This window comes from Zootoca vivipara, chromosome 2 (assembly GCF_965207765.1).
Source record: "Zootoca vivipara chromosome 2, rZooViv2.hap1.1, whole genome shotgun sequence".
Lineage (NCBI taxonomy): Eukaryota > Metazoa > Chordata > Lepidosauria > Squamata > Lacertidae > Zootoca > Zootoca vivipara.
In genome coordinates this window covers 5,656,015-5,682,979 of record NC_142584.1, presented here as the reverse complement: position 1 = coordinate 5,682,979, position 26,965 = coordinate 5,656,015, and the positions used below count along the sequence as shown (strand labels likewise).

Here is a 26,965-nt window from a genome sequence, read left to right as displayed (position 1 = left end):
TTGTCCCTATTTTCAAAAAGGGGAAAAGAGAGGACCCAAACAATTACCGCCCAGTCAGCCTGACATCAATACCAGGAAAGATTCTAGAGCAGATCATTAAGCAAACAGTCTGTGAGCACCTAGAAAGAAACTCTGTGATCACTAAAAGTCAGCATGGGTTCCTGAAAAATAAGTCATGTCAGACTAATCTGATCTCATTTTTTGACAGAATTACAAGCCTGGTAGATGAAGGGAACGCTGTGGATGTAGCCTATCTTGATTTCAGCAAGGCCTTTGACAAGGTGCCCCATGATATTCTTGTAAAGAAGCTGGTAAAATGTGGGCTAGACAATGCTACCATTCAGTGGATTTGTAACTGGCTTACTGACCGAACCCAAAGGGTGCTCATCAATGGCTCCTCCTCATCCTGGAGAGTAGTGACTAGTGGGGTGCCACAGGGTTCTGTCTTGGGCCCAGTCTTGTTCAACATCTTTATCAATGACTTGGATGATGGGCTTGAGGGCATCCTGAGCAAGTTTGCAGATGACACCAAATTGGGAGGGGTGGCTAACACCCCAGAGGACAGGATCACACTTCAGAATGACCTTAACAGATTAGACAACTGGGCCAAAGCAAACAAGATGAATTTTAACAAGGAGAAATGTAAAGTACTAGACTTGGGCAAAAAAAATGAAAGGCACAAATACAGGATGGGAGACACCTGGCTTGAGAGCAGTACATGTGAAAAGGATCTAGGAGTTTTGGTTGACCACAAACTTGACATGAGTCAGCAGTGTGATGCAGCAGCTAAAAAAGCCAATGCAATTCTGGGCTGCATCAATAGGAGTATAGCATCTAGATCAAGAGAAGTAATAGTACCACTGTATTCTGCTCTGGTCAGACCTCACCTGGAGTACTGTGTCCAGTTCTGGGCACCACAGTTCAAGAAGGATACTGATAAGCTGGAACGTGTCCAGAAGAGGGCAACCAAAATGGTCAAAGGCCTGGAAACGATGCCTTATGAGGAACGGCTTAGGGAGCTGGGTATGTTTAGCCTGGAGAAGAGAAGGTTAAGGGGTGATATGATAACCATGTTCAAATATATAAAAGGATGTCATATAGAGGAGGGAGAAAGGTTGTTTTCTGCTGCTCCAGAGAAGCGGACACGGAGCAACGGATTCAAACTACAAGAAAGAAAATTCCACCTAAACATTAGGAAGAACTTCCTGACAGTAAGAGCTGTTCGGCAGTGGAATTTGCTGCCAAGGAGTGTGGTGGAGTCTCCTTCTTTGGAGGTCTTTAAGCAGAGGCTTGACAGCCATCTGTCAGGAATGCTTTGATGGTGTTTCCTGCTTGGCAGGGGGTTGGACTGGATGGCCCTTGTGGTCTCTTCCAACTCTATGATTCTATGATTCAACAATCCATTAGAATCTAATGCTAAACAGACTACCATTCTCCCTAACCATTAGCCATGCTGGCTCAGGCTGATGAAGAGTTGTAGTCCAAAGCACTGGGGAAGACCCAAGATTAGAGAAGGCTACTGTTAGGTCCACTGTTGCTTTGGCAGCAAGATTCTGCCCTCGGACTGCCAGTTAGCAATCACTACACCTAGAGATTCTGTGGTGGCAGCAGTAGCAGCCAAGAATTATCTTGCTACAACTGGCTTGGCTGTCTGGTACTCATTGAGGAGCAGGGCAATCAGAAGGATCCCTGACTGGCTGCCCAGTATCTCATAGGGTTAGGAGTAAAATAAGACACTGTAACACACACCTTGAGCTCTTGAATATGATAGTTATTCAAAAGGAACATGGGCTGCATTTCTGGCCAGTCATTTCATTTTGCTTTTGTTAAAAGCAAAAATGTTGCAGAGAGAAGTTTAGCCCTCTCCAAACCAATGCAATTTCCCATCTGGGTTAATGCAACACATACACCAAATGCAGGTCATCTGTGCCCTAAAAACTACTGCTGCAGTCAAGGGAAGTATGTTAGTCGAGATAAGATTGTTGAGCTAGGAAAAACTAGAAAATAACGTGCTGCTCTGTCACTCACCCTCAGTTTCTCCCACTATTCACCCCACTAAAAGTCACTTCAAACCACAACGTTGCTACAGAAGTGTCATGTTGTCTCACAATCTTACTGCCAATTGAATGCTATAGAAACGATTGGGTGCAAGACTGCATTGCTTACCACAACCCTGCAGTCCTTAAGTTCAAGTTTAATGTTTTATTATGTTTTTATATATGTTGGAGGCTGCCCAGAGTGTGGCTGGAGCAACTCTGTCAGATGGGCGGGGTACAAATAAATTATTGTTGTTGTTGTTGTTATTATTATTATTAACCCCCCCCCCCCGAGAAATGAGATCTCTACACAGAAAACCAACATTTACCTGAAGCTGATTACTGTCATGCTGTCGCATAGACCTTCAGATCAAACTTAAGCCCACTGCCACTGTCCAAGGTGCTGCTCCAACTGTGTTCCATTAGCAGCCCTTTCTGGCTTTATCAAAACATTTCATCTCACGCTCCAGTGGCTGGTGTGGTGGCTTTATTTTAAATTTGGTTGCAACACGCAGCATGTAACTCAATGTTTAGGAGGGTAGATCCATTAGGGAAGACGACGGCACAGAGGCTTTTTATAGCTTTAATGTGCAGCTGTTCTCACAGAGCTGGCATGGGTTGGCAGTGTAAATTCTTAAAGTGGAAGGAAAATTTTGCTGCTGGGGGCATTTATGGGCTGGCTGAAACCAGATGCACTAATAAAACTTTTGGCAGGAAAAGCGAACAAGCTGTCTTGGGTGTGTGGGGGAGCAGTAGGGAACTAATGGATGGAAGTGAAGGTGGAGAGATCCAAATGAGAAAGAAAACAATGTTTTGTAGCAGCCAGAGTCATGCGCCAGTTGTGGACTGCCCAAAGAGGAAGGGCTATCTTACTTGCAAGAGAGCTACAGCAAGGTGCCATGTGCTCCTTGGAAAGAGAAAACAATAGGAGATGCTTATTGCATGGGACAAGTTGAAAGAGCTCAACTGCTTCTAAAAGGAGATATCTAAACCCTCGCCTTCCTAGAAGTGACCTGGGACTTTTCCCCTAAGATGCATTTGGGTCACGTCCGCTTGAGGCGCGACGGAAGATGGCTGAACATTCCATCACTCCAACTATCAAGGGCTAATTAGAGGCTGTTATGGGAATTCTTCCCAGAGAAGGGAAGATGCAGTCTCATCCGCAGATGTCCACTCAACCTGGTCCCAAATTTGGAAGGAAGGAAGGAGGGGCTAGGGGGCACTGGGTGGAAAGCACCCGAGATAGCCGCTCTCCTGGACGCCATCCCCACAGCGCATCAAGTTCCATTAATTAAGATGAATAATGCTGTCCTGTCCACATCACCCATGCAATTCCACTTTGCATGAAGAACATGTTTGTCTTCCTTGCCCAACAAGGACAGGGTCTGGTCAACTATACAAAGCCCTTCTCAACAAGGAATCAAAGCCTCACCCCCCCACCCCCCGATCTGAGAAAACCACCACACAATAAAAGTGGTGGTGGGGTTAGTGTTTGACTAACTAAATAAACTGATAAAATGCTTGGTGACCTGGGAAAAATGAAAGTTGAACATCTAAGTTGGGTTTCTCCAAATGTAGCAGTCAGGAGAAAGAATGTCTGCTGGATCTTCAGCCTGCTTCAGCATCAGACTAGTAGGGGGGGGGCTGTATTTCTGCACATGCCAAGTACCTTCCCACAGGGTGTGGAGCTCAGCCAGTCTCTCTGCAGCTGTGAAAGGTGCTATTAAAATGGAAAGCGGGTGGTCTCAATAAAATGACTTAAGAAATCACCAGCACATGCTTAACATAAGATCTAATTGTTTTAGAGGCAGACTCTTCTGTGATGGGAAGGTTTACAAAGTTCAAGAAAATGTGGCAGCTTTTCAGTATCCAGAATGAGGTAAGCTGCTCTAAAAAAAATGATAAACATAAGGTCAGCATGGTGCAGTTGTGTTGGAAAAGAATCAGGGATACCCAGTTTTACAGTAAATTCCTTTTTGTCTATAAAGCTCCTTTAGTGACCTTGGGCCATTATCTCTCAGCCTAATCAACCTCACAGGGTCCTGAACAGTACAGTACTTGGGGAGACGTTATAGACAGGGCAGTTGCTCTCCAGGCTGTCTCTCCACACAGTGGGCTGCTGGTGATTACTGAGAGCCAGCAGGAAAGAGTGAGGTGCAAGGAGCTTGGCTCAGTGTGGTGCATGGCAGGGTGTCCAATCTGACACTTCTGCTGCCGTGCACCAACAGGCCACACTCCCCGTGCCTTGCACTTTCCCCCTCCCTCTCAGTAAACACATGGGCTGCAGCTCACAAGCCACTACTGATTGTTGTGAGGATAAAACGGGGGTGGGGCATGTATGCTGCCATGAGGTCCTTTGGGGGGGGGGAAGGGTGAGACAGAAATGTAAAAAACAAAAAACAAAACCACCCACAACTATAGTAACTAGTATGCTTCAGTCACAGGCAAATTGAAACAGGAGCCACACCAAACTGTTGAATGGGTTGACTCATTTTGTGCAACATGACATCATGGGGGAAAGGGGTGGAAAGGCTACCAGAGAAACTGCTACCCCATTTTCTCCTCTACATGAATTATCCCACTTGCCTTCTTTAATGCACCATAACAGTTCTGCTGACCAAGGCTGTGTGCTGTCAGCTGATGGGCAGATGGGCAGGTTTCATTCCTATCCTGCTGGGATCTGCTTTGCCAGTGCGGTCCCTGCGGGGAACTGGTGAAGCAGACTCCAGCAGCAAGCAAGATCAAACCCTCTGCTCAACACCTGGCGAGTGGTAGATTCAATCCAGCTCAGATTGGCTGCATACACCTGTTCACCTCCTGGAAACAGGCATGCAAAGTCAAAGTGTAGTGTGGGGTTCTTTGCAAAAGCGCTTTCAAAGAGCCCCTCACTGCCCTTTGAAGTCCCAGCAGTTGAGGTTTCAAATTTCAACATTGCCTAGCATTACCTGTCAAATTTGGCCCTTGAGGGGTAAGAAGGTGAAGATCTGGCCAGAAGGTTCTCCATCCCTGCTATGGAACAAAAGCAGCCAAATATAGTCCCAGTGAGTTCAAGGGGGTGGGGGTACTGTATTAAATTAGATTAAATGAAGTTGTAATTTTTGCATGGGACATATGTGGGTGAGGAACACAGCTCATCCATATCTTGGTATGCCTTTCAACCACCTTACTTATATATCCCTAAGGTACCATCATCTCCTGGGATGTTCTGTTTAGCATTAATTGGGATGCAAGTTTAATTCAGTTCAAATTACTTTTCTAAAAGCTTTGAAGCAAGCGCATTCAACAGTGAATTCAGCTTCAGCGTGAATACATTGAAGATATTCTGCACTTAATTTCTTGCTTGTAAAATTCACAGTTGTGTATTCAAGAAACAGATCATTATGTGGGAACAACTAATAATAATTGAGAATGCTTCCAAAGGATGTTCAAAATAAGGGGGGGGGGGAGAGTGTGTTCAATGCAAAACAAGACTGCATTCAGAAGAACAGCACTGGAATATTCTGTTGGGTTTACTCAGAGAGTGTGTTTTGTTTTTGTTCCAGCAACATTATGCTCAGTGGCTTCTAGCCTCTGCTTCCTACATGACAAAACATTTCAGACTTACTCATAGGGGCATAGGAAGGGAGGGGCAATGGGGGCGCTCCACCCTGGGCAGCACGATCCCGAGGGCGCCATGGCGGCTGCCCCTGCCCATGCTGGGTGCCCCGCCCTCAGAATGTGCACCCCGCCCCTACAGGTGGCACGCCCCGCCCCAGAACGTCTGCCATGCCCCTACGGGTGGCACATCACTCCCCCAGAATGCACGCCAGCCTCACCCCGCCTGCTCTCCGCCCCCAGTGCCGGAGAATGACGCTCCGCCAGTGTTTACTCATTTAATGAAAGTCTACCATTGATGCCCACAAAGAGAACTGAATATTGTTAAGGAGTGGGGCTCTATGGCCACAAGATTCTAGACTGAAACCACAGCTTGTATTTTCAGGGCCAGTCCAAAGCCTGCTGATTTCTGGGTTAGCTTTGGAAATAAACTGAAGTTGAGCATAGCACAATCTTGAATGTCTCTAGGCTCTGCACTGCCCGCATATACAGCATATTTTATCCCCCTTTCCAGACAATCATTGTCTCTGAAAGCAGCTCACATCATCAGTTTGTGTTTATGTTTCTTTTTTTAAGAGAAAGACAGCACCCCCTGCCATCAATGTTTTTAAAAAGTGGGGGCATGACATACATGGGGACGGAGTGAAGGAAATAGGTGTGTGTGGGGGGGGGAGATATATCTTTACAGCCAGAATGAAGCATTAAGACAGAAATGGGCATTTATGTCCAGTAACGGCCAGGCTGACCTTTTCTTATTGGTGTTCTTGCTTCAATAGCAGTTGGTGGCTCTTGTTTCATTGGCCAATGGATGTGGGGCAGAGAGTCATTTCCCCCTTACTTCTGCACTCCTAGGGGGCAATTTGAGAAAAGCATTCCTTCTAGCAAGGCAAGGGGGAAATCAAGCTTCCTACAATGTCTCCTTTTTTGGTCAATGGAAGGGGCCAGAATGGCCTCCCAGGTGCCATGATGTTCTTCCTGGGAGACAGGCAGAGTAGCCTCCCAGTGGTCTTTGGTCCTGTGTGCTGATGGAAGAGGCCAGCACATGCTGCCCTTCAGCTCTGCAGCCCCCATCTCCCATGCCCATTTGCAGGGTATCACTGCCTCATCAGTATGCAAGAGGCTTGAAGCAGACAAGCTGAGGTGTAGCAAGGTTACTCTAGGACTCTTGCCCAAGAAGCAGGTAGCAACATTCAGCCCTCAGGCCCAAAAAGGTTCCCAACCCTTGTTCTAAACCAAAACTTTCAAGCTTACTTCAATACGATGTGTTGACCATTCCCTTCCAGCCAGCTAGCTCACTCTGCACTTCATAATCATTAATTTAAAATGAATGTAAATGTGTTTCTTAATAAATAAAAAAATCAATGGAAGCTGAATTGCCTAAAGTGAATTCACTGTGGAATTAATGCAGTTTATTGGCATTCATGTTAACTCATCTGAATTCAAATTCATTCAGATTCAGAGTAGTTCCAGCTCTGTTTGAATTTGATGCTGCCCAGAGGAAGCACATTTGAATCTGAATGTTCATCAGAATGAGCCAGTACCAAAATCTGAATCACAGATTTTTGCTTCAGCTCCTATGGAGATACATGGTATAACAATCAGGGGTACCAGCTTGAACAAACAAAACAAACAAAATTTTATTGCATTAGCCAGTTGGCCATAGCACATAAAAGGATCCAGGTGGTAACCTACCGCTATTATACAGAGAATGTATCAAATACACTTGCAAAACAGTGAATATAAAATCATGCTATATAAAACAAAGTTTGGTAAAAGCTATGACACATCATGTGGGTTTTGTCCGTTGCAAAATATTTAGAGAGATCCAAGGCTAGAGAAAGTCCGTCAAAAGGGCCCTGAGTTTCAGGGCCTGCAAGATATAGATGGCCACTCCGCAAGTAACCATGGGGTTAGCATCCACCAATAGAAATTTCATGTGGTCATCTTCCAAGGCAATGAGCGGTGGAATTAGTAGGAGCCTCAGTCTTATTACGTTGTATAGGGGGCAGTGAAAGAAAAAGTGGATAAAGTCCTCTATCTTTCCCTTGTTACATGGGCAGAGTCGAAGGTCGAGGGATGTGTTGGAGAAGATACCCTGTAGGAATGCTGTGGGAATTTGAGTGGAAGCGTGCAAGTGTGAAGGCCCATCTTTGCGTAGGGTTCGTCAGGTCACTCAGATAGTGAGCCATAGATCTTACTGCTTTCACGCGAGGAAACCACGTGGATAGGTTGGCCAAATTGGATAAAGCCAGATCCAGCGCTTTGTCCCTGTCTAGAATCCTTTTACGGATTTTGTCTTTGTCCCAAGCGATCAGAGCGGAAAACTCTGGGAAGGAATAGCGTTGGTCTCCATGCCTTTTGACCAAGTGCGTCTACCAGTAAAGGCTAGAAAGGGTTGTTTAGCAAGAGTCGAGTTTGGGGCTCCTGCAAGTGATTTATAGTAGGTGATTATCCTGATGTGGGCTCTTGCAACGATAAGATGGCAGTCCCAGTTCCATTCTTAGTTGGGCGGGTATGGTCCCATTAGGGAGGCCCAAGATCTTTCTTGCCAGGAGGTTTTGCAGGGTTTCCAGGCGTTGGAGTGCCTTCAAATTCCACCCCCATATTTCCACCCCATATAGCAACATTGGAGGAATTTTGCTGATATAGACCTTTCTGATTGGCGCCACCAGCTAGCCTCCTTTGGCGTAGAAATTTTTTACCAGGGCCTCCACGGCTCGGCGGGTGGCCAAGGTGATCATACGCTATTTAGATGGGTTGACCACGATAGTCTATGGTGGAAGGTAATGCCCAAGTATTTAAATACCGGGCATTGTTCGATGGTGTTGCCCTCGAGGTTCCACGAAGGACTCGGTTTAAGCGTGCCACAGGGTATGATTTTGGTTTTAGAATAGTTGAATTTCAGGAAGTTTTCCTCACAGAATTGCATAAGCCCTTTCATCATGTTGTTGAGGCCTAACTTCGTTAGCGAGAGGACTGCCATATCGTCAGCATAGAGTAAAATAGGAACTTTAACCTGATGCAAAGACGGGGCAGGTTGGTTGAGGGCTTTAATAGCTGTTACGATGTTGTTTATATAAAAATTGAACAGAAGGGAGCCAAAAGGCAGCCTTGTTTGATGCCTCTGACTAGAGGAAAGGGGTGGGATAGAGCACCGTGTGGTCCAAATTTCACTCTGGCCGATATGTCCGAGTGAATTTCCATTAGCAGGCATAAGAGCCTTTTGTCTATAGTGGTTGTGCTGAACTTCAGCCAGAGTCTGGATCTGTTAATGGAATCAAAGGCGGAGGACAAATCAATGAAGGCTAGATATAATTTGGAGTTAAACTTGGTTTGGTATTTATCAATCAATGATTGAAGAACTAGACAGTGGCCTGAGGTGTTGTGGCCTTTACGAAAGCCCACTTGTTCTGGGTGGAATAGCCCTGTTTCATCAGTCCAATTGGACAACTTCTCCAGAAGGAGTCTAGAGTAGATCTTGTAGGTTGTATCCAGTAGGCTGATAGGCCTATAGTTAGAAGGGTCCTGCGGGTTCCCCTTTTTGTAAATAGGAATGATTATGCTCTTTTTCCAGTTTGTCAGAATCGTGAGTGAGAAATTTATGGTGGTAAAGAGAGGGGCTAATGCAGTTGCCCACCAAAGTTGGTTTGATAGAAAAACCTCGGGCGGTATCATGTCTTCCCCAGGTGATTTTCTGCCCATTAGCAAACCAATCCGCTGAATGCATTTCTTTGGGGAGACCGGATCCCATATGGGGAGAGAGGAGCTGCAGGCAGACAGAAGGATTTGTTTTTATTTGTAGAAGGCGCAGAATATAGCTGGGAAAAATGTTTATGCCAGCTGTCTGCAGAAATATTGTTGCAGGAGAGGCCAGGGGTGGTTAAGCCCGTGTTTATTAGTTGCCAAAATTTCTTATCGTCTCGGTGTTTAGTAGCTGCGTCCAGTTCGGTCCATCACTCTTTGGCAAAAAGTTGTTTGAGTTTAAGAAGCTGTTTGTAGTGTGTACGGGATTGAGCAACCACCTTGATTTGGCTTTGAGTGGGGTCTGATTTCAAGTCAGCCTGGAGATGTCGAAGCTTCCTTCTAGACTGCTTGCATTCTTGGTCGAACCAGGAAGCATTCTGAGGGATGTTGGACATACGGGGAGGTTTAGTGAGGATCGGGGAAAGGGAGGAGGTGATTTGCTGAAACAATGAGAGGGAAAGGTTCCTTTGTTCTTGTGAGGTGGTCTTTCAAGTCCAGAATTACAGGGGAGGTTAGGAGGGCCTTAGGGACATGCTCCAGATGGAGGACCCATTTCTTTCTTCTTGGCGCCAGAGGCAATAGCTCCTGATGACTGGATGGGGGGAAAGAGCTTAAACGTTGAGTTTGTATTGTGATGGCAATTGGGAGGTGGTCACTGTCCACCCTATTGAAGATATTAAAACTATGCACCTGGTCTACCAATGTAGGAGAGAGCCAGATGTAATCTATTACACTTGTGCCTCTGGGGCCTATAAAAGTGAAGAAGCCCTCTACATAAATCCCCTCGATATAGTTGTCAATAAGTGGAGTGAAACAATTTGAAGTTTTCACCTTTATAGGTGGTCGCCTCATTTTTTGTGTGGGTCATTTGAAAGGAGGAGTCAATCTTGGTCTGTTTAGTTCTCAGGGGAGGGATCTCCACCTCCGGGCTCGTGGGCGCTTGTCATAACCCATTTGAACAAAATATTGGGGGGGGGGCAGGGAAGCCCTGCCCCACATAATTGATCACACGACACAGCACACACACACCATTTGAATGGCAATGCCTATCAACTTTGCGGGGGCAGGCCCCTAAAATATTATATTGGGGGCTGAAGGGATCTTAGCTCCTAGGAGTTTGCTCCTGTAGTAAGAGTTGTTTTCTATGGTCCTCAACACTCAGCAGCTCTTCAGTAATATAGAATGTTTGGCTGCTGCTAAGGGCAGTCTCTAAAGCAGTCTTCATCAACCTGATGCCCTCTCCAGATGTTTTTGACTAAAACTCTCATCAGACCCAGACAGCCTAGTATGGGAGTTGTTATACAAAACATCTGGTGATGGCTGCCTAAAGTGTCAGATACAATACCATTAAATACCAATCCTGCACCCCCAAAGCCTGGGTTAAGACAGAAGAAGAAGAAGAAGAAGAAGAAGAAGAAGAAGAAGAAGAAGAAGAAGAAGAAGAAGAAGAAGAAGAAGAAGAAGAAGAAGAAGAAGAGTAGTTTGGAATTGATATCCCGCTTTATCACTACCCGAAGGAGTCTCAAAGCGGCTAACATTCTCCTTTCCCTTCCTCCCCCACAACAAACACTCTGTGAGGTGAGTAAGGCTGAGAGACTTCAGAGAAGTGTGACTAGCCCAAGGTCACCCAGCAGCTGCATGTGGAGGATTACGAGTCTACCACTCTTAACCACTACACCACAGATGCATCAGACCTATGGCCCATCCAGTCTAGCATCCTGTTCTCACCCTGTGGGGAACCCACAGGCAGGACCAGAGTGCAAGAACACTCTCCTCACTCGCAATTCCTCATAACTGGTATTCAGAGGCAAAGTGCCTCAACAGTAGATGTAGAACATACTGTAGACACGTATTGCCAACTTGATGGTTAAGAATGGAAAACTATCATAAAACAAAACAAAAGCTACCATGGGTCCAAGAACCAAAGTGGAAGAAACATCATTTAGACCAGAATTCAGAACTCAGCTCACTGTGTGGTCTTGAACATGTTAATATTTCAGGTAATGGTAGCTATTATAGTATAGTATAGTATAGTATAGTATAGTATAGTATAGTATAGTATAGTATAGTATAGTAGGCCAAAAGTCGAGAAATGTAAATATCTCTTTTCCTGATAATTCTCTATGTTTCCCGTCCTTTGCACACTTATCTGGGAATATGCCCAATGGACTCTGGTAGATAGATCCACAAAGGATTGTGCTGTACCTTATGAGCAATATGGGTATAATAATGAGCAGCATACTATGCTTTTCAGACTAATTCTATCCAAGTGGGATGTATATACAAATGTAATATATATTTTTTTTAAAAAAAAAAACACCTTTGAAAATCCTTAAGATACACAAGATCAAAAATGAGTGGAACATAGTAAAATGAAACAAAACAGCTAAGTCAATCATAAAACACTTTAATGTTCTTATTACTGCTACTACAGAATGTTTTAAACACCATCTTAAAATAAATGAAAGGAGAGAAAGCATGCCAGTGCCCCCACAAAGAAAATTCCACAGCTGTGGTGTCACCAGCGAGAAGACTCTTAGAATGTTGTTGTAACAAGATTTGTAAGTGAAGCACATTTAGCACTGTAAAATATTTACTGTTGTTTATTAGGAAAAGGTAAGGCCAGCCTCTTACCCAGTTCCATTGAGTCCAGTGGGATTTATTCCCATGTAAATGTGTATAGAATTGCAGCCTATTTATGTATTAATTTATTCATAGAATTCATATCCTTCACTTCCTCCCAAAGGAACCTTGGGTACCAAACAAATTCACAATTGAAAAAGAATTGAAAAATTTAAAAGCAAAAACATTTAAAAAACCAGTTCAAACATTCTAAAAGCAATTAATCAAAAACATCTAAAAGCAATTAGTGACTACTAGCCTACCCTACTGCATAAAACAGTACACGGGTGGTGCTGTGGATTAAACCACTGAGCCTAGGGCTTGCCGATCAGAAGGTCGGCGGTTCAAATCCCCGCGACGGGGTGAGCTCCCGTTGCTCAGTCCCTGCTCCTGCCAACCTAGCAGTTCGAAAGCACATCAAAGTGCAAGTAGATAAATAGGTACTGGTCCTGTGGGAAGGTAAACGGCGTTTTCTTGTGCTGCTCTGGTTCACCAGAAGCGGCTTAGTCATGCTGGCCACATGACCTGGAAGCTGTATGCCGGCTCCCTCAGCCAATAAAGCAAGATGAGTGCCACAACCCCAGAGTTGGTCACGACTGGATCTTTACCTTTACTGCATAAAACAATACTAAGCTGAAGGGCAGTAGCTCAGAGGTAGAGCATAAACTTCACATGCAGAAGGTGCTGGATTCAATCTCAGGCACCACCAGGTAGGACTGGGAGAGACCCTGGAGAGCTGCTGCCAGTCAGTGTGGACAGTACTCAGCTAGATGGAACCCCTGGCCTGGCTTGGTATAAGATGGCTTCCTACATTAAACATCTAATCACTAGGACACACTTCCTGGAGGCACATTTCATTCTTACGTAAAGCAAGGTTTGCTTTTAAGACTATTATAGCCTAAGAGCATGCATCCCCAAACTTCGGCTTTCCAGATGTTTTGGACTACAATTCCCATCTTCTCCGACCACTGGTCCTGTTAGCTAGGGATCAGGGCCGGCTCTAGATAGAGTCCCGGCGGCGCGGGGTGCCAGGGCGCCGGGCTGGTAGGTGGGGCGCTGTGCGGCAAAGCCGCATGGAAGCCATGCTGCGCCCTGCAAGGGCGGGGGCGCCGGAGCGATCTCCGCCCCTCAGCGCCAGGGAGCCCGACCTGCTCAAGACTGCCCTGCTAGGGATCATGGGAGTTGTAGGCCAAAACATCTGGAGGGCCGCAGTTTGGGGATGCCTGCCTAAGAGCTATAGCACCACCCCTCCAAACAGAAACCCATGCTGCTTGGGGCATTCCTCCTCCAAGGGGAATAAATTCATCTGAGTCTCTGCATCAGGAGTGACTGGATTTCATAGTCTTATGGGGGGCAGGCGGCTCCTTACATCATATACGTGGTGTTCTAGCCATCATCACTTCACTTCAAAATGTGGTAAGTCATCCATGCTGCACTGAGAGAGCCTTCTGCACATGCTGCTGAGCGAGACCCTGGCTTCTGACCCTTGACAGCACTACTGGCAAATGGATCGTGCATTCTCACCGGATGCAAACATCAGGCAAAGGCCAGAGCAATGGCTCACAAAGAGCTGGAGCAAGTAGCTTATTTGCTGGGCTGGATCAGAGGAGAAAATTTATTTTTCCATGCAGCACACTCACCTACCCTAGCATACAATAAGCGAGCTGCTGCCAGAGTATCTCAAGGAACATTTTAAACATTTTAAAATATATTTTTAAAAAATATTGATGCATCAAATGTGGGTTACAGAACCTCTCAAGTTCCTGCCACTATGACTAGCTCCTCATTGCAGGAGGCAGGTTCCCACCCTTATTCCAACACAGCTTAGAATGCCATACATACTGGTAGTTCCTGGCAGATACTGTCATGAATCACTGCAATAGGGTGGGCACTCAAAACCCACTTCGGAATTCATTAGAGAACATTCTGAAGCAGGCTATTCCAAACCAATCCCCCCCTTCAAATATCAATGAATGGCTATCAGAAAGTAATGCTTTGATACTCATCAAAAATGACATGAAACTGTCATTAGAATAAAAACAAGAACATTTCTAAGGCTGTGACCTCAAGCACATTTACTGGGGATTCTTTCCCATCAAAATTAAAAGGGGCCCATAGGAATAAAAGCTGCTTGGAACATATAGATGTGACAAGGTCTGTATTGTCTTCAAAACTATTCATGCCCCTTTTTAAAAGCTAACTGTTGATGTTGAAAAATAATATTTTGGCAGTTTAGCTTTGACATTCTGGTATTGAATTTATGATTGCTTTGTTGGGACACAAGCATTCCTATTTGTTGTCATAAGACCTGTTGCCTAGACTATTAATTTCATTTAGCTCATCTATCGTTTCATCATCTTTCATTAAAAAAGAGAGAGACAATGGACAATGCCACAGTCCACCTGGTTCTCGTAGCTCTGAGATGGTGCCTCTGAAAAAAATCAAACCTAGACATGAAAGAAGCTACAATTGTACAGGACAAGAGGATTAATTTCAAGCAACAAAGTATAATCAACAGTAGACTTCGGAGCACAGTCTTATCAACACACAAAACTTGATTAAGCTTAAAAATCAGTTGGTTAGTTGATTAAGAGCCGGATGATTACATTTATGTGTTGACAAAGATTCAGTAGCAGCCTCTGACAATATTGAAACAAACAACACAGTTTTCATCCTGGCTACTTGCAAGAAAACAAACCCCTACACTTCCATTCTCAGAAACAAAGGAAGCTTCACTCATACAGAGCTGTATTGTCTAACAGAACTGTCCACATTATGGTAGTGCTGAATCCCTAAGCATGCAATTGTGTAATAGCAAGGGAAGAGCACCAAACCTTTAGAACCATATTTTCATCAATAGCAGGGGATAGATGTCATCAGTTAGATTGAAAGAAAAGTCGGAAATTAACCTTATTGCACTCACAACTACAACTCCCTAACGTTACAGGCTGGAACATATGCACCGGTTCATCACTAGGACAACGATATTATGATGTCTTTAATGCATGAACAGGCCATAAGAGATCTAGCAAAACACAGAACTCTTGTATCACTACAAGCGTAACTAAATAAGTATAGACAGCCAGCTGTCAGCCACCAAATGATAGTAGATCAAATAGTGGAGATGAAAGATATCATTCAATCCTAAATTGATCCAGAATAACTGGTGTTTTCTTGCCTTCATATTAAATCATTAACAGAAATCAGAATTTCTGTCATCTTCCCCACCCCACCCCTGTCACATGCCCTAGGATTACACTTTTACCACTTCCTCTATCCCTGGCTCCAATTAACCAACCAATATGGTCATGAGGGAAGGCATATGGAAGCTACCCACAGAAGATCTGCAGAAGCAATTCATGAAAATAAAGAAAAGCATGGGGTTCAGTACTTCACTCCTAAGACTGCAAGAGAATTCATGTTTGAATGCTCTCACCCTCATCAAAATGTACGAGGAAGAAGTCTAAGCTAGAACCATTTTTCCTCCCAAGGAGCATTGAAGCACACCCCAAAACCCACCCATATATATTATGGTGGCCTAGCCCTATTGTGCAGAAGGTGGAACAGTTCTATGCCCTTTTCAAGGTTTTAAGATCAGCTCCTTGGAGAGGCTCCACAGCAAGAGAAGAAAGATCCATAGTGAAGGAGCACCACTGAGCCCTCTTTCTTCAATGCACACTTGCATAGTTCCAATTTTGCCTATACTGTAGTAAGCAAGAGGCTAAGAAGCTGCTCTAGAATGAATACAGAGCACTTCCACATGCAACACAGAAAACACCTCTGAATCGCTCACTATTTATGTGAGCGTGTGAATGGCAAATCCATCAAATGCAGAAGACAACACCAGTGGTTGGTTGGTTTTCTTGATCCATCACATTCTAGAAGACGATGGAAGTTTCACAACCACATTACAACATGTGAAAGACAAAGGACAATTTTGATCGGAGTGAGGTTAGAGATGCAGTGCCAAATCAATAAGAACTAGCAATACTTGAACTGACAAATGCGTATTTTACAATGGAAGTGGGGGACATGAATGTCACATCTCAGTCCTGACTTGGTGGAAGTCAGATCCATGTAGGCAGGAAGGAAACATCAGGGGATGGACATTTAAAGTGGGTAGATTAGCTGCAGCCTACAGAGGTGGAATGCAGTTGTGGTGGCATGGGGGAGGGGTGGCTTGCCAGCTGCCGTAGAAGCTCATTCACTTGCTCCCAAACATTCATTTGCCACTTGCCAGATTCCACACACTCAATAAAGAGTCTTTCCTGTTTCACAACATCTACAGCCTTGTATACTCCCAATTTCTTAATACCTGGCACGTTCAATGTCGGGGGGGGGGGGGCTTCCTTCTCCCAGCCCCTACATTTTGGGATGAGTGGGAAACTAATATGCAACTGGCCCTACTAAATCCTACCCACCCCTTTCACAAAAGTGAGCAGGAATTGTGATCCCACTTCTTATTAAGATTGCATTTCCCTTAATTAAGTAGACATTTGACAACTTACTTTTCACAGGTAATTATTTTGCCATGCTGGGCAACTGCATTTACACACTTATCACCTCTGCTAAAAACCAACAAATCTATAATGGAGCTCTGGAAACAGGCAGTGTCCACATGTACACACACATAATCCCATGATCAGTGTTTCCAGACTGGACTTGCCTGCTGTGCCATTAAGCAATAATCACTAGAGGGACTTCAGCACAGGATCCAGCTCCACTAATAATTCTATATAAATGAATTAGTAGCTGAGCTGTGAGGGAGTCATTCTAATCTGTGCCAGTCCTTCAACTCCCTAATCTCTCCAGAGAAACCTGCCCTGTCCCAGACAACAAACCTGTTACTCCAATCAAGAGCTCCTTTTTGAATATGAAATAAGCCGTTTGTATGCCTGCACTAACAGATTTGTTTTAAAGATCATTCCAGCACTGCACTGATTTATCCAGGGAAAGGCAGCTCCGGGTTCGGGACATAGAATTTTTTCGCCCGGTTGCAAATGGGACACAAAGCTAGAGAAAATTTACACATGCGCGCGCGCACACACACACACAGGGACGGACGGACAGACAGACAGAGACAGATGCAGACAGAGTCTTGTGGAAGCGTAGACTAGCACATTTATTGTAACATACATTTCCCTGGAGAACTGTCCATCAAATGCGCCAGAAAATTCCAGGCAACGGAAGGCTTGATCGCATCAAATAATAAGATATTTACTCCCCCCACCCCGCGGAACTAACATCTGCTCTATACAAGAATTTGTATCTATACATTTGCTGGACACTATTTAAGCTGACACCTATACCCCCCCGAATTTCTAAAAATGACTGTGTAGATTAGAAAAGGCAGCTGCAATAACATTCTCCTTCGCTGCAGGAACTTGAAAGGGGACAAGTATTTTCTTCCCGCACATACCCAACATACCCTGCAGAGTCCACGACCCACGGGGCTCTTCTGAACCAACTCTTCCCCCTTCTCATACACAAAGCAAGCACTTCTCCTTTAAGAAAGGAGGAAAGTTTTCTAGTAGTAGAGAAATCTACTCAGACAAGCGTGAAAGCTATGGGGGCGGGAAGAAAAGTGTGGGGGGGGGAGAGAAGAGTCCTTTCTCCAGATTTAGCGTAAATACGGTAAATACGGTAATCAAGCCAAATTAACCCCAAGGTGGACGTAAGGAAACTACAGCGCCTTTGGAGTAAGTGCGGATGCTGGCTGCATCCTTGGACGATCTCGGGCTGAAGATCGTCGGTGCACACCCGAAAGCGGCCAGACTACAAGTGGCCCTCGGGAGCTCCGAGTAGAAGCCTGGGAGGGTGTCATCTAGCCAGGATCTGTAGGGGGACTGTTGAAAGGGGGGGCGAAAAATTGCCTTGCCATCCTCCACTCCCCACGGTCAGTGGGAGGCGTCGTGGATGGGGTGGGGTGGATCTGGAGGAATAAACAAACACTTGAAGGAGCTGCGGGGCGAGGGAAAGAGGAAGCCAACCGCGGTCTGAGAGGAGCGGAAAGCTGGAGGAGATCGTCCTCGACTGGACAAGAGACTCTAGCGGCCCAAGCTGCAGCAAAGGCACGCAAGGCAGAAATCACGCAACCCTAGGCAGGATCATGCAAAGCGCGTTCAAGGAAATCCGGGTGTCAGGTCACCCGGCGAAAGACCCGTTGGAAAGGCTGGAGTGTGGGTGTGACTGAACATCGTCCGTCCAGGCACTCCCCACCCCCCTCAAAAAATCTGCTGATAAATAAGTTCTCTCTCCAGGGTTACACACACACACACACACACACACACACACACACACACACACACACACACAAGCCCCGCGTCAGCACACTCGGAAGCGGGGATGGCTGGCCTAGAAAAACTAGTATACGCCCAACGCGGGATGTCAAGGGCCGGGAGGAGGCACGGGGACCCGGCGCCTGGAAAGCTGTTCCGCGGCGCGCGCCTTCCTCGCAGTGGATAGATAGAAGCTCCTTGCCGAGCAAAGAGACGGGCAAGCGCGGAGGTGGCAACTTTGCAGATTATCGCAGCTCGTCTGGAGGGAGGAGAGGGACCCTCGCGAAAGCCCCGTCGGACAGGGTGGGGGTGACAGAGGCCCGGAATGGCAGTGTGCCCGTACCCCGCCTCCCCGCCCGCTTTGCGCAACTAGATGAACTGGGACCCTCGACCCTCCAAGCCGGCCTCCCTATGGAGCTGCAAAGGCGCTAAGGGAGGCCCACCGGCTCCAGGGAAACGCGCATTCGCAAGCCTCGAAGGGGCGGCCGTGGGGCAGGCGAAGAAGAGGCGAACTCACGCTTCTCTCGGAAGTGCCGGCCTGGGAGATGGTGCCGTTGAGCCCCACGAGCGACGGCAGCGTCTGGGACATCCAATTGGTGACCATGGCCATGGTGCTGAGCACGGCGCCGATCTTGAGCAGAGGCACGGTCATGTCGCCCCCTGCCTCATGCCCCTCGCCCTCCGGCGAAGCCCGCAGCGCAGCACGCCTCCCGGCTCATCTGCCCCGTCGGGCACGCGCCGGCCTCCGCCCCGCTCTCCCTTCCTGGCCGGGCCGCGCGTCTCCGTCTGCCGAGGCGAAGGAGAGGAAGCAGCCAAGAAACGGGGCGCTTCGCGCGCCTCTCCTTATAACAGCCCCGGCCTCTCGCAACCGCTCTGACGTCACGCCGCCACTGGCCACAGGCCGGCTCGGGGGGGGGGGAGCGCCCAGCGAAAATTAAAGGGAGGGTGCGCGTGGCTGGGGGCGGCGTGGGTGTAATTCGCCTTGAGGCTTGCACTTCGGGTTGCAGCCAGCTCCTGAGCCAAGAGGAACGGCCCCCCTGCGCGCGCTTGCTTCGAAGGAAACCTCCACCGAATGCACGCAGGTTCGTGTCCGTGCAAGCCATGCAATAGGAGCGGGGTGCCTGAAGAAACGCACAGCTCAGAAAATACTAGGAGTGCAGGGGGGATAATCCGATTTCAGGATAATCCGCTCTCACCCCAACTCCTGCGCCAAACTAGCGCACTTCATTGCTCACTGGACAGGATTTCCCCCTCTTCTCAGTTTGCGGACTCCACCACCTGCCTCCCTACAAGGAATTATGGAGCTTCTCTCAGGCTGGGGCGGTGGGGGCTGGGGCTGGATTGAACCTGCGTTCCGCTCCCGCGGTCGCTGCATATTACTCAAATAAGCGTTCCAAGTTCCAACTTAACTTTCCAGAAGGTAGCCATCTGTGGTAGCAAAGACACTAAGACAGCAAAAACTCTTGTGGCCCAAGAGGCCACCTAAGGAAGAGCACAGACGACGCTAACTCTAGCCGCCCGCCCCTCTGCTCAAGCAGCGCTCTTGCTGGCGTCAGCCACCCCTTCTGGGGTTCATCCGTCTGGTCATCACCTTCAAAGGTGATATGCTAGGCCGCAGTCTGCCAGCAGTGCTCTTCTGCAGCCTACCTGGAACAGATGCAGGTTAGTCTCTGCGCAAAATGGACAGGTCTGATAGCAGAAAGGGCACTATCCGGAAATCATTTCAACCTACCAGAGCACTCGGCAGCTGACCTTAAGGAGGCCAGGCTTGAGCAAAGAAGGGAAAGTCCAGTGGGGAACTGCTGAATTACAATTGATCCAGCAATTCAATCCTGTCACCTGTGGCCTGAATCAAGATTACAGCTGTTGGTGCTGCTTTTATTAGGCTACATGTGTTAATTATCTTACCAATGCCGGGAAACTTCTGTCCCCACCATTGCTTCTTTGCTAAGTGGGGTCACAGCAACTAACTTCCTTTCAGGGACTCATCACTATCTGCTCATTTCACTTTCCCCACCCCTTTCTAAAATTATTCCTCTACATCAGACATCCCAAAACTTCAGGCCTCCAGATGTTTTGGACTACAATTCCCATCTTCCCTGACCACTGGTCCTGCTAGCTAGGGATCATGGGAATTGTAGGCCAAAACATCTGGAGGACCGCAGGTTGGGGATGCCTGCTCTACATGCTTACAGCATGTAACTGCACAGTTGACAAGCTGGAACATGTGCAGAGGAGAGCAACCAAGATGATTGATGGTCTGACAACCAAGTCTTAGGAGTCTTACAAGAAAGGAGATTCCGACTAAACATCAGTAAGAACTTTCTGATAGTAAGAGCCATTTGACAGCAGGGGGTTGTTGGCTCTCCTTCCTTGGAGTTTCTTAAGCAAAGGTTGGGTGGTCATTTGTCACGCAGCGGCAGGGGGCAGCTGCCCCCCCCCCTAGATCAAGTAAAACAATAGAAATACTTAATTAACTGACCAATCATCTCGGTTCTGCCCTCCCTAACAAAAGTCCTGCCCCCCACTAACAAAAATCCTGGCTATGTCCATGGATGCTTTAGCTGAGATTCCTGCATTTCAAGGGGTTGGACTAGATGACCCTTGGGGTCCCTTCCAACTCTACAATTCTATGATTTTCATAAGATAGACTACAACAATTCCCACTATTACACCACTATATGTATAATACATAGGCTTGCCTGCTCCAGATTATGCTTTCTGTATACAGTGAAGTGGGCTCTTGTCCACCAAAGCATATGCCATAATAAATGTGTCCCTTGTTTGTCTTCCCAATAGTGTGTCAATTTCAAACACCAGAGATGCCCCGGCTCCACTTTTGCCAATGCTACTTCCATCACAAAAAACTGATTATCTCTGCTACTGTATCTTGAGATCTCCCTGAGATCTCAAGTGTTATGCATGTTTACAGACAAGCCCCATTGGACTCAGTACATAGAGTGTAGACTGCAATACTATGCCCAATTACAATTACAGTGTAGCCAAGTGGTTAGATGGGTCTGTGTGCCCATTGAACACAGTGGGGCTGGCTTGTGAGTATCTGCAGCTGCATGAATTCCAAATTACTCTCATGGAGGGGCTATTGCTCAGTGGTACAGCATGAGATTTGCATGGCCAAGGTCTGAGGTTCAGACAGGTTCCTATCTGAAATCCTGGAGACCCGCTTCAAGCCAGTGTTGACAACACTGAGCAAGATGGACATTTAGTACAAGGCATTGTCTTCAATTCAGAAAGATGTAATTCAGAATAACTGCACAAAAGGTTGCATATCTTCTACACACACAAACACCTGTATGCTTGGGTTAGGCTTCCAGTAGTAGGCTAGGGCAGGGGTAGCCAATGATGTCCTCCAGATGTTGTCAAGAATCATGAGCAACTCTCATCACTGAGTCCAAGTCAACAACAACATCTGAAGGATACCACACTGGTTGCCCCTTAGGGCAGGCACCCCAAACTCGGCTCTCCAGCTGTTTTGGGACTACAATTACCATCATCCCTGACCACTGGTCCTGTTAGCTAGGGATGATGGGAGTTGTAGTCCCAAAACAGCTGGAGGGCCAAGTTTGGGGATGCCTGCCTTAGGGTGTGGGAGTTATTTGCTGCCTGGTTTGATTTTTACTGTTGCACAGGTGCTCTGCTTTTGTTGCTTTAATCTGCCCCACAATTTGATATGGATGGAGGCAAGGATTTTAGTCTTGGTGGATTCTTTCTTTTACTAGCCATGCAATTCAGCCAAAGTCAGATCCTTACAAGACTGCAATCCTATACCTACTCAGTGGGGCTTGCTTCTGAGTAGAAATGCATAAGATTGTACTGTAAGTCACTGTTTTCAATGGGAAAAGTAAATGTTGCAATCCTGCAAAAATAACATTATAGGGCTTACTTCAAAGTAAATGTACAGAATCAGGGCGTATATCTTCCCCATTGAAATCAACTGGACAAGCAACACATCAGTTTGCTTGGATCATACCCTATGTGTTATAATTTGGGGGTGCAATATTTGCTATTATGTATCTGTGTAAGTCACACATACAGTCATTTCATGAAAAAATGTTTATCTGTTTGTAATTATTCAGGGGCAACTGGTAGCATCCTTTGTCAGCAATGTGGTGTTTTAGCACTAAACCAGGTGTAAAAAGCAATATCTACAAGCAAGGAGAATTGAAAAAGATCCATCTGCATTGATTGTGCTTCCTATGCTATGAATTTTTTTTCTTCAATTTGCCGGATAGACTAGCTAGTATTTCTGTAGAGATTAGATGTATTATGTTGGTGCACTGAGCTATAACACAATCTTTTTGCGGATTCAAAGTAGAAAAGGCCAACTTCTGTATGCTTGAGGAATACTATATTCTACAAACCTTCCCAAACCTTCAGATATTTTGGACTATAACTCCCTAGTTAACATGGCCAGTGGCCAGAGAACATGGGAGCTGTAGTTCAACCACACCCACAGGGCAGCAGGAAGCTTGCTCCAGGTAGTGGATCATAGACTACCCACAATGATGTCCTCATTGATTATGAAGATGGGCCCACCAAGCAGAACGAGTTATGGACCACATCTGCCCAAGCATAGCCATAGCATTATGCACAGCTATGCACAAGGAGAGATACAGTGCTAATACCTAGACTCAAAATATTTCCCTCACCTTTTCAAACAAGTGGAACTAGGCATCCCCACCTTTTTAGAAAGCAAAACAAAACAAAACATAAATTGACTCAAATGTGGTTGGGCCCACCCATTTTGGCCACCTCTATCTGAAGAGTCTGGACTATTGCAGATATATTCTGCTTCTGCTTCTTTGGCGATCCCTCGTAGCCGAGTAAGATTGTCTTCCATAAACACGGTTTTAACAATGAGTCCATAAGTGACTGTAGAGGCCAATTCTGGATCCATACGTCCTTCCACAGTGGGGACATTGGTTTCTGGGCAGGAGTTGATCACAGTGTGGATTTGCCAGGCATGCCTTCCTCCTAGCACGTTTATCCCTTGTGTACTGAGTTCAAGTGTCTTCAAAGCCCATGACACCTTTGGTAAAGACTGTTCTCCAATTGGAGCGCTTGCAGGCCAGTGTTTCCCAGTTGTTTCCCAAATGTTTATATGACATTTTTTTCATATTTGCCTTGAGACAGTCTTTAAACTTCTTTTGTTGACCACCAGCATTACGCTTTCCATTTTTAAGTTCGGAATAGAGTAGTTGCTTTGGAAGACGATAATCAGACATCCATACAACATGACCAGTCCAACGAAGTTGATGTTGAAGAATCATTGCTTCAACACTGGTGATCTTTGCTTCTTCCAGTACACTGGCATTAGTTTGCCTGTCTTCCCAAGTGATGTGTAAAATTTTTCGGAGACACTGTTGATGAAATCTTTTGAGGAATTGGAGATGTCGGTTATAAGTGGTCCATGTTTCACAAGCATATAGTAAGGTTGGTAGTACAATTGCTTTGTAAACAAGCATTTTGGTTTCCCTGAGAATGTCCCGGTCCTCAAACACTCAGCACTTCAATCGGGAGAAAGCTGCACTTGATTTGGCATCAATGTTGGTCCTTGTGGAAAGATAACTGCCAGAAACATGTTCTTAACCCAATAATAGTATATTAGTGGTGGATTGATTCTGTTCTACTAGTGCTGTGATGCTACACTGTGCGCTAATGTAAAGGGACCCCTGTGCGCTATAGAGGTGCTATAGCACAACAAAGGTTGGAACCAAAAAAAAAAAAAAACACCTCAGAACAGTTGAGGTATGGAAAGCTATGGGATTTCAGCAGGAAGTTACACTGACTGGAAATGGAGCAGAGTGGCTACCTCAAAACCTTTGCAGGCACAAGCAGAATTTAAAATGGAATTGCATATGACAACCCATATAGTATCATGGGTATAAAGGTAAAGATAAAGGGATCCTTGACCATTAGGTCCAGTTGTGACAGGCTCTGGGGTTGTGGCGCTCATCTCGCTCTGTTGGCTGAGGGAGCCGGCGTACAGCTTCCAGGTCATGTGGCCAGCATGACTAAGCTGCTTCTGGCAAACCAGAGCAGCACATGGAAACGCCGTTTACCTTCCCGCCGGAGTGGTACCTATTTATCTACTTGCACCTTGATGTGCTTTTGAACTGCTAGGTTGGCAGGAGCAGGGACCGAGCAATGGGAGCTCACCCTGTCATGGGGATTCCAACCGCCGACCTTCTGATTGGCAAGTCCTAGGCTCAGCGGTTTAACCCACAGCGCCACCCGCGTCATGGGTGTAAATCATGATAAATGTGGAATAAAAAGGGCATCTGGTGGGGCCCTTTATTTATTTCCTATCCTTCAGCTAAGGAACTTAGTGTGGTGTATGTAATCATCATGTTTAAAACATATGAACACAAAAATGTGTTTTAAGCAGTGTTTTTTCTCTTTAAAATGTTTAGGGCTATTCTCATTTTCCTACTCATATTGAAATACTGCCCCTCAATGAGGCCAAACTTAGATTCACAAAATGTTTAGGGGTATGCATACCCCTGCATCCCCCCCCCCCAGGAAAAAACACTGGTTTTAGGATAAGAATATGTACAAACCCCTGAAGTTTACATGCTACCCCCTCCATGCTTTTTCAAAAAATCTGGGGGTGGGGCAAGAGGACAGGATGAACCCATGAGCACATTTGAAACTGGCATAGAACAAATATTGGCTACTCCATCCATTTCTAAGGAGCAGATGTGGGAAATCCTGGTGTTATTTCATTCATTTAGATCTTCCGATTTAAATGCAGTATAGATTTCAGCCATGGTTGGGCAACAAACACACCAACTCTGGTACAGCTAAGATCTATTTTCAAATGATAGATGAAGGAGAGGCAGGATCATGGCAGCAGAGTGTGAAGGAGGGGTGGGCGAGGTCATGGTGGCAGGCCCCACCCTACCAAAATGTGCGTTCACCTGAATATTAGAACTAGGCATGCCAACTCCTAGGGGCAGAGATGTCTTGGGCCCCCTCAATATCTGCTGGCAGGGGGCTGGGCCCCCATGATGTTGAGGGGGTGGAGGAAGCTGAGCATGGTGTGGTTCAGTGGCTGGCTCCTCCTGAGTGCAAGAGAGGAATCTACGCCATGCTGACTTCTGCGCTTGACCTCCTCCCAACAATGCTATGTTGTGCATGCATTGCACGCATGACATCACACGTGTGCACCGCTGCACCTCCCCCCACCCAATTTTGGGTGCAAGACAGCACCTCTGGTTAGAACATAGTCAATACAGGGATGACTATATCCATGTAGAACTGTCTCCACATAATAAGGAAACACAGATCATACAGACAAAGGTTATATTTGCAGTTCAAATGAGCATGCAGGCTGATTCAACAATCCTGCTCACTCGCACTCGCTCCTCATGACTCCAGCCTACGCACATGTGAGCAAGGCTAGACCTGAAATGAGAATGATGTGAGATAAACTTAGGAAGATGTTGAAGGGTTTGGATTGGAATGCGGGGTGGGAAGAGAGACACACATCTGGCCAATCAAAACTTTTCTCCAAGTGCCACCAACTTAGGTGTGAAAGTAAGAGACAGGGTGTCAGAACACAGCAGTGTGGAAGGGACCCTTGATTAGTCTTAATGGAACATTCCCCAGTCTATTAGACAATGCTCATAATCTTGGTGTAGGAGAACAATCCTTTGCAGAAATGCTGGCGAGAGGGGGAATGCACAACAATTGGAAAGTGATGGTGTTAGATGCAGGACCATTAGAAGTTGCCTTTTACTGATTCAGACCATTGGTCTACTAGGCTTATCAGGGATGGGGAATCTGTGGCATTCCAGATGTTGTTGAACTACAGGTACCATTGGACTATAGCTACCATCAACCCATAACCATTAGCCCTGCTGGCCAGGGCTGCTGGGGAGTTGAACAACGTCCAGAAGGTGCCATATTGACTGCCCCTGATCTACACTGACTGGCAGTGGCTCTCCATCATTTTGGACATGAGTTTTTCCCAGCCCAAAGTGGAGGTGCGAGGGATTGAACTTGGGTCCTTCTAAATGCAAAGTGTTTGCTCTGCCATGAAGCAACGTCCCTTCCCCAGCTGGCTACAGCTCTTCAGGTTCTCGGGCACAGTTCTTTCCCAGTCCAGCTGCAATCTTTCATCTGGAGATGCAAGATAGCGAACATTGGACTTTATCACGAAATGCATGTGCACTGCCATTGAGCTTTGACCCGTCAGAGAATGGGAAGGTATATGCCATTCTCTTAGATTTCAGAACACAAGAAGGTGAGATGATTCTTCTTAGCCATAGAATAACAAGACATGAAGTTGTGGGCTCTCAATGAAAATCACTGAGAAAGAGGCATATTTTCCAGCACTATTTAAATGTTTGTGTAAATCAGTGAGCCCTAGTTGAAGGATACAGTAAAAGAGGCTTAGATTTAAAAGCAGAAAGCCTAGTGGTATTTGAGCAATGGAACACATTGTCTAAGGTGGCTGCAGAGTCCTTTCCTGGTCAGATATGAATTTCCCAGCAGTCCTATTAGTTTAAAATGTGGATTTTTCTACAGGACTGGGCTTAAGGCAGCCAGTCAAGAGCAGCAGAGAATGTCATAGTATGGCAGAGGTGCTTACCTGACCTCCCAGCAGTTAAGTTGCTGCCGTTTACTGAGCAAGGTGAGTTGGTGGTGAGGTTGGTGTGTAGTGCA

General features: G+C 46.2%; 1 protein-coding gene across 4 annotated transcripts in view; it reads right to left on the bottom strand.

The window, feature by feature from the left end:
- OLFM2 (olfactomedin 2) overlaps nucleotides 1-26,965 on the bottom strand; it is a 209,453-nt gene that overhangs the window by 137,503 nt on the left and 44,985 nt on the right. Inside the window, exon 1 of one of the 4 annotated variants that reach the window (XM_060272125.2) lies at nucleotides 18,792-19,140. The exons of 2 other annotated variants lie outside the window; for them this stretch is intronic. In XM_060272125.2, coding sequence (XP_060128108.1) covers nucleotides 18,792-18,926 — 135 coding nt within the window. In that variant the 5' untranslated portion in view covers nucleotides 18,927-19,140. Of the gene's footprint in view, nucleotides 1-18,791; nucleotides 19,141-26,965 lie in introns of those variants that run through there. One more of the 4 variants, XM_060272126.2, reaches the window with a different exon arrangement.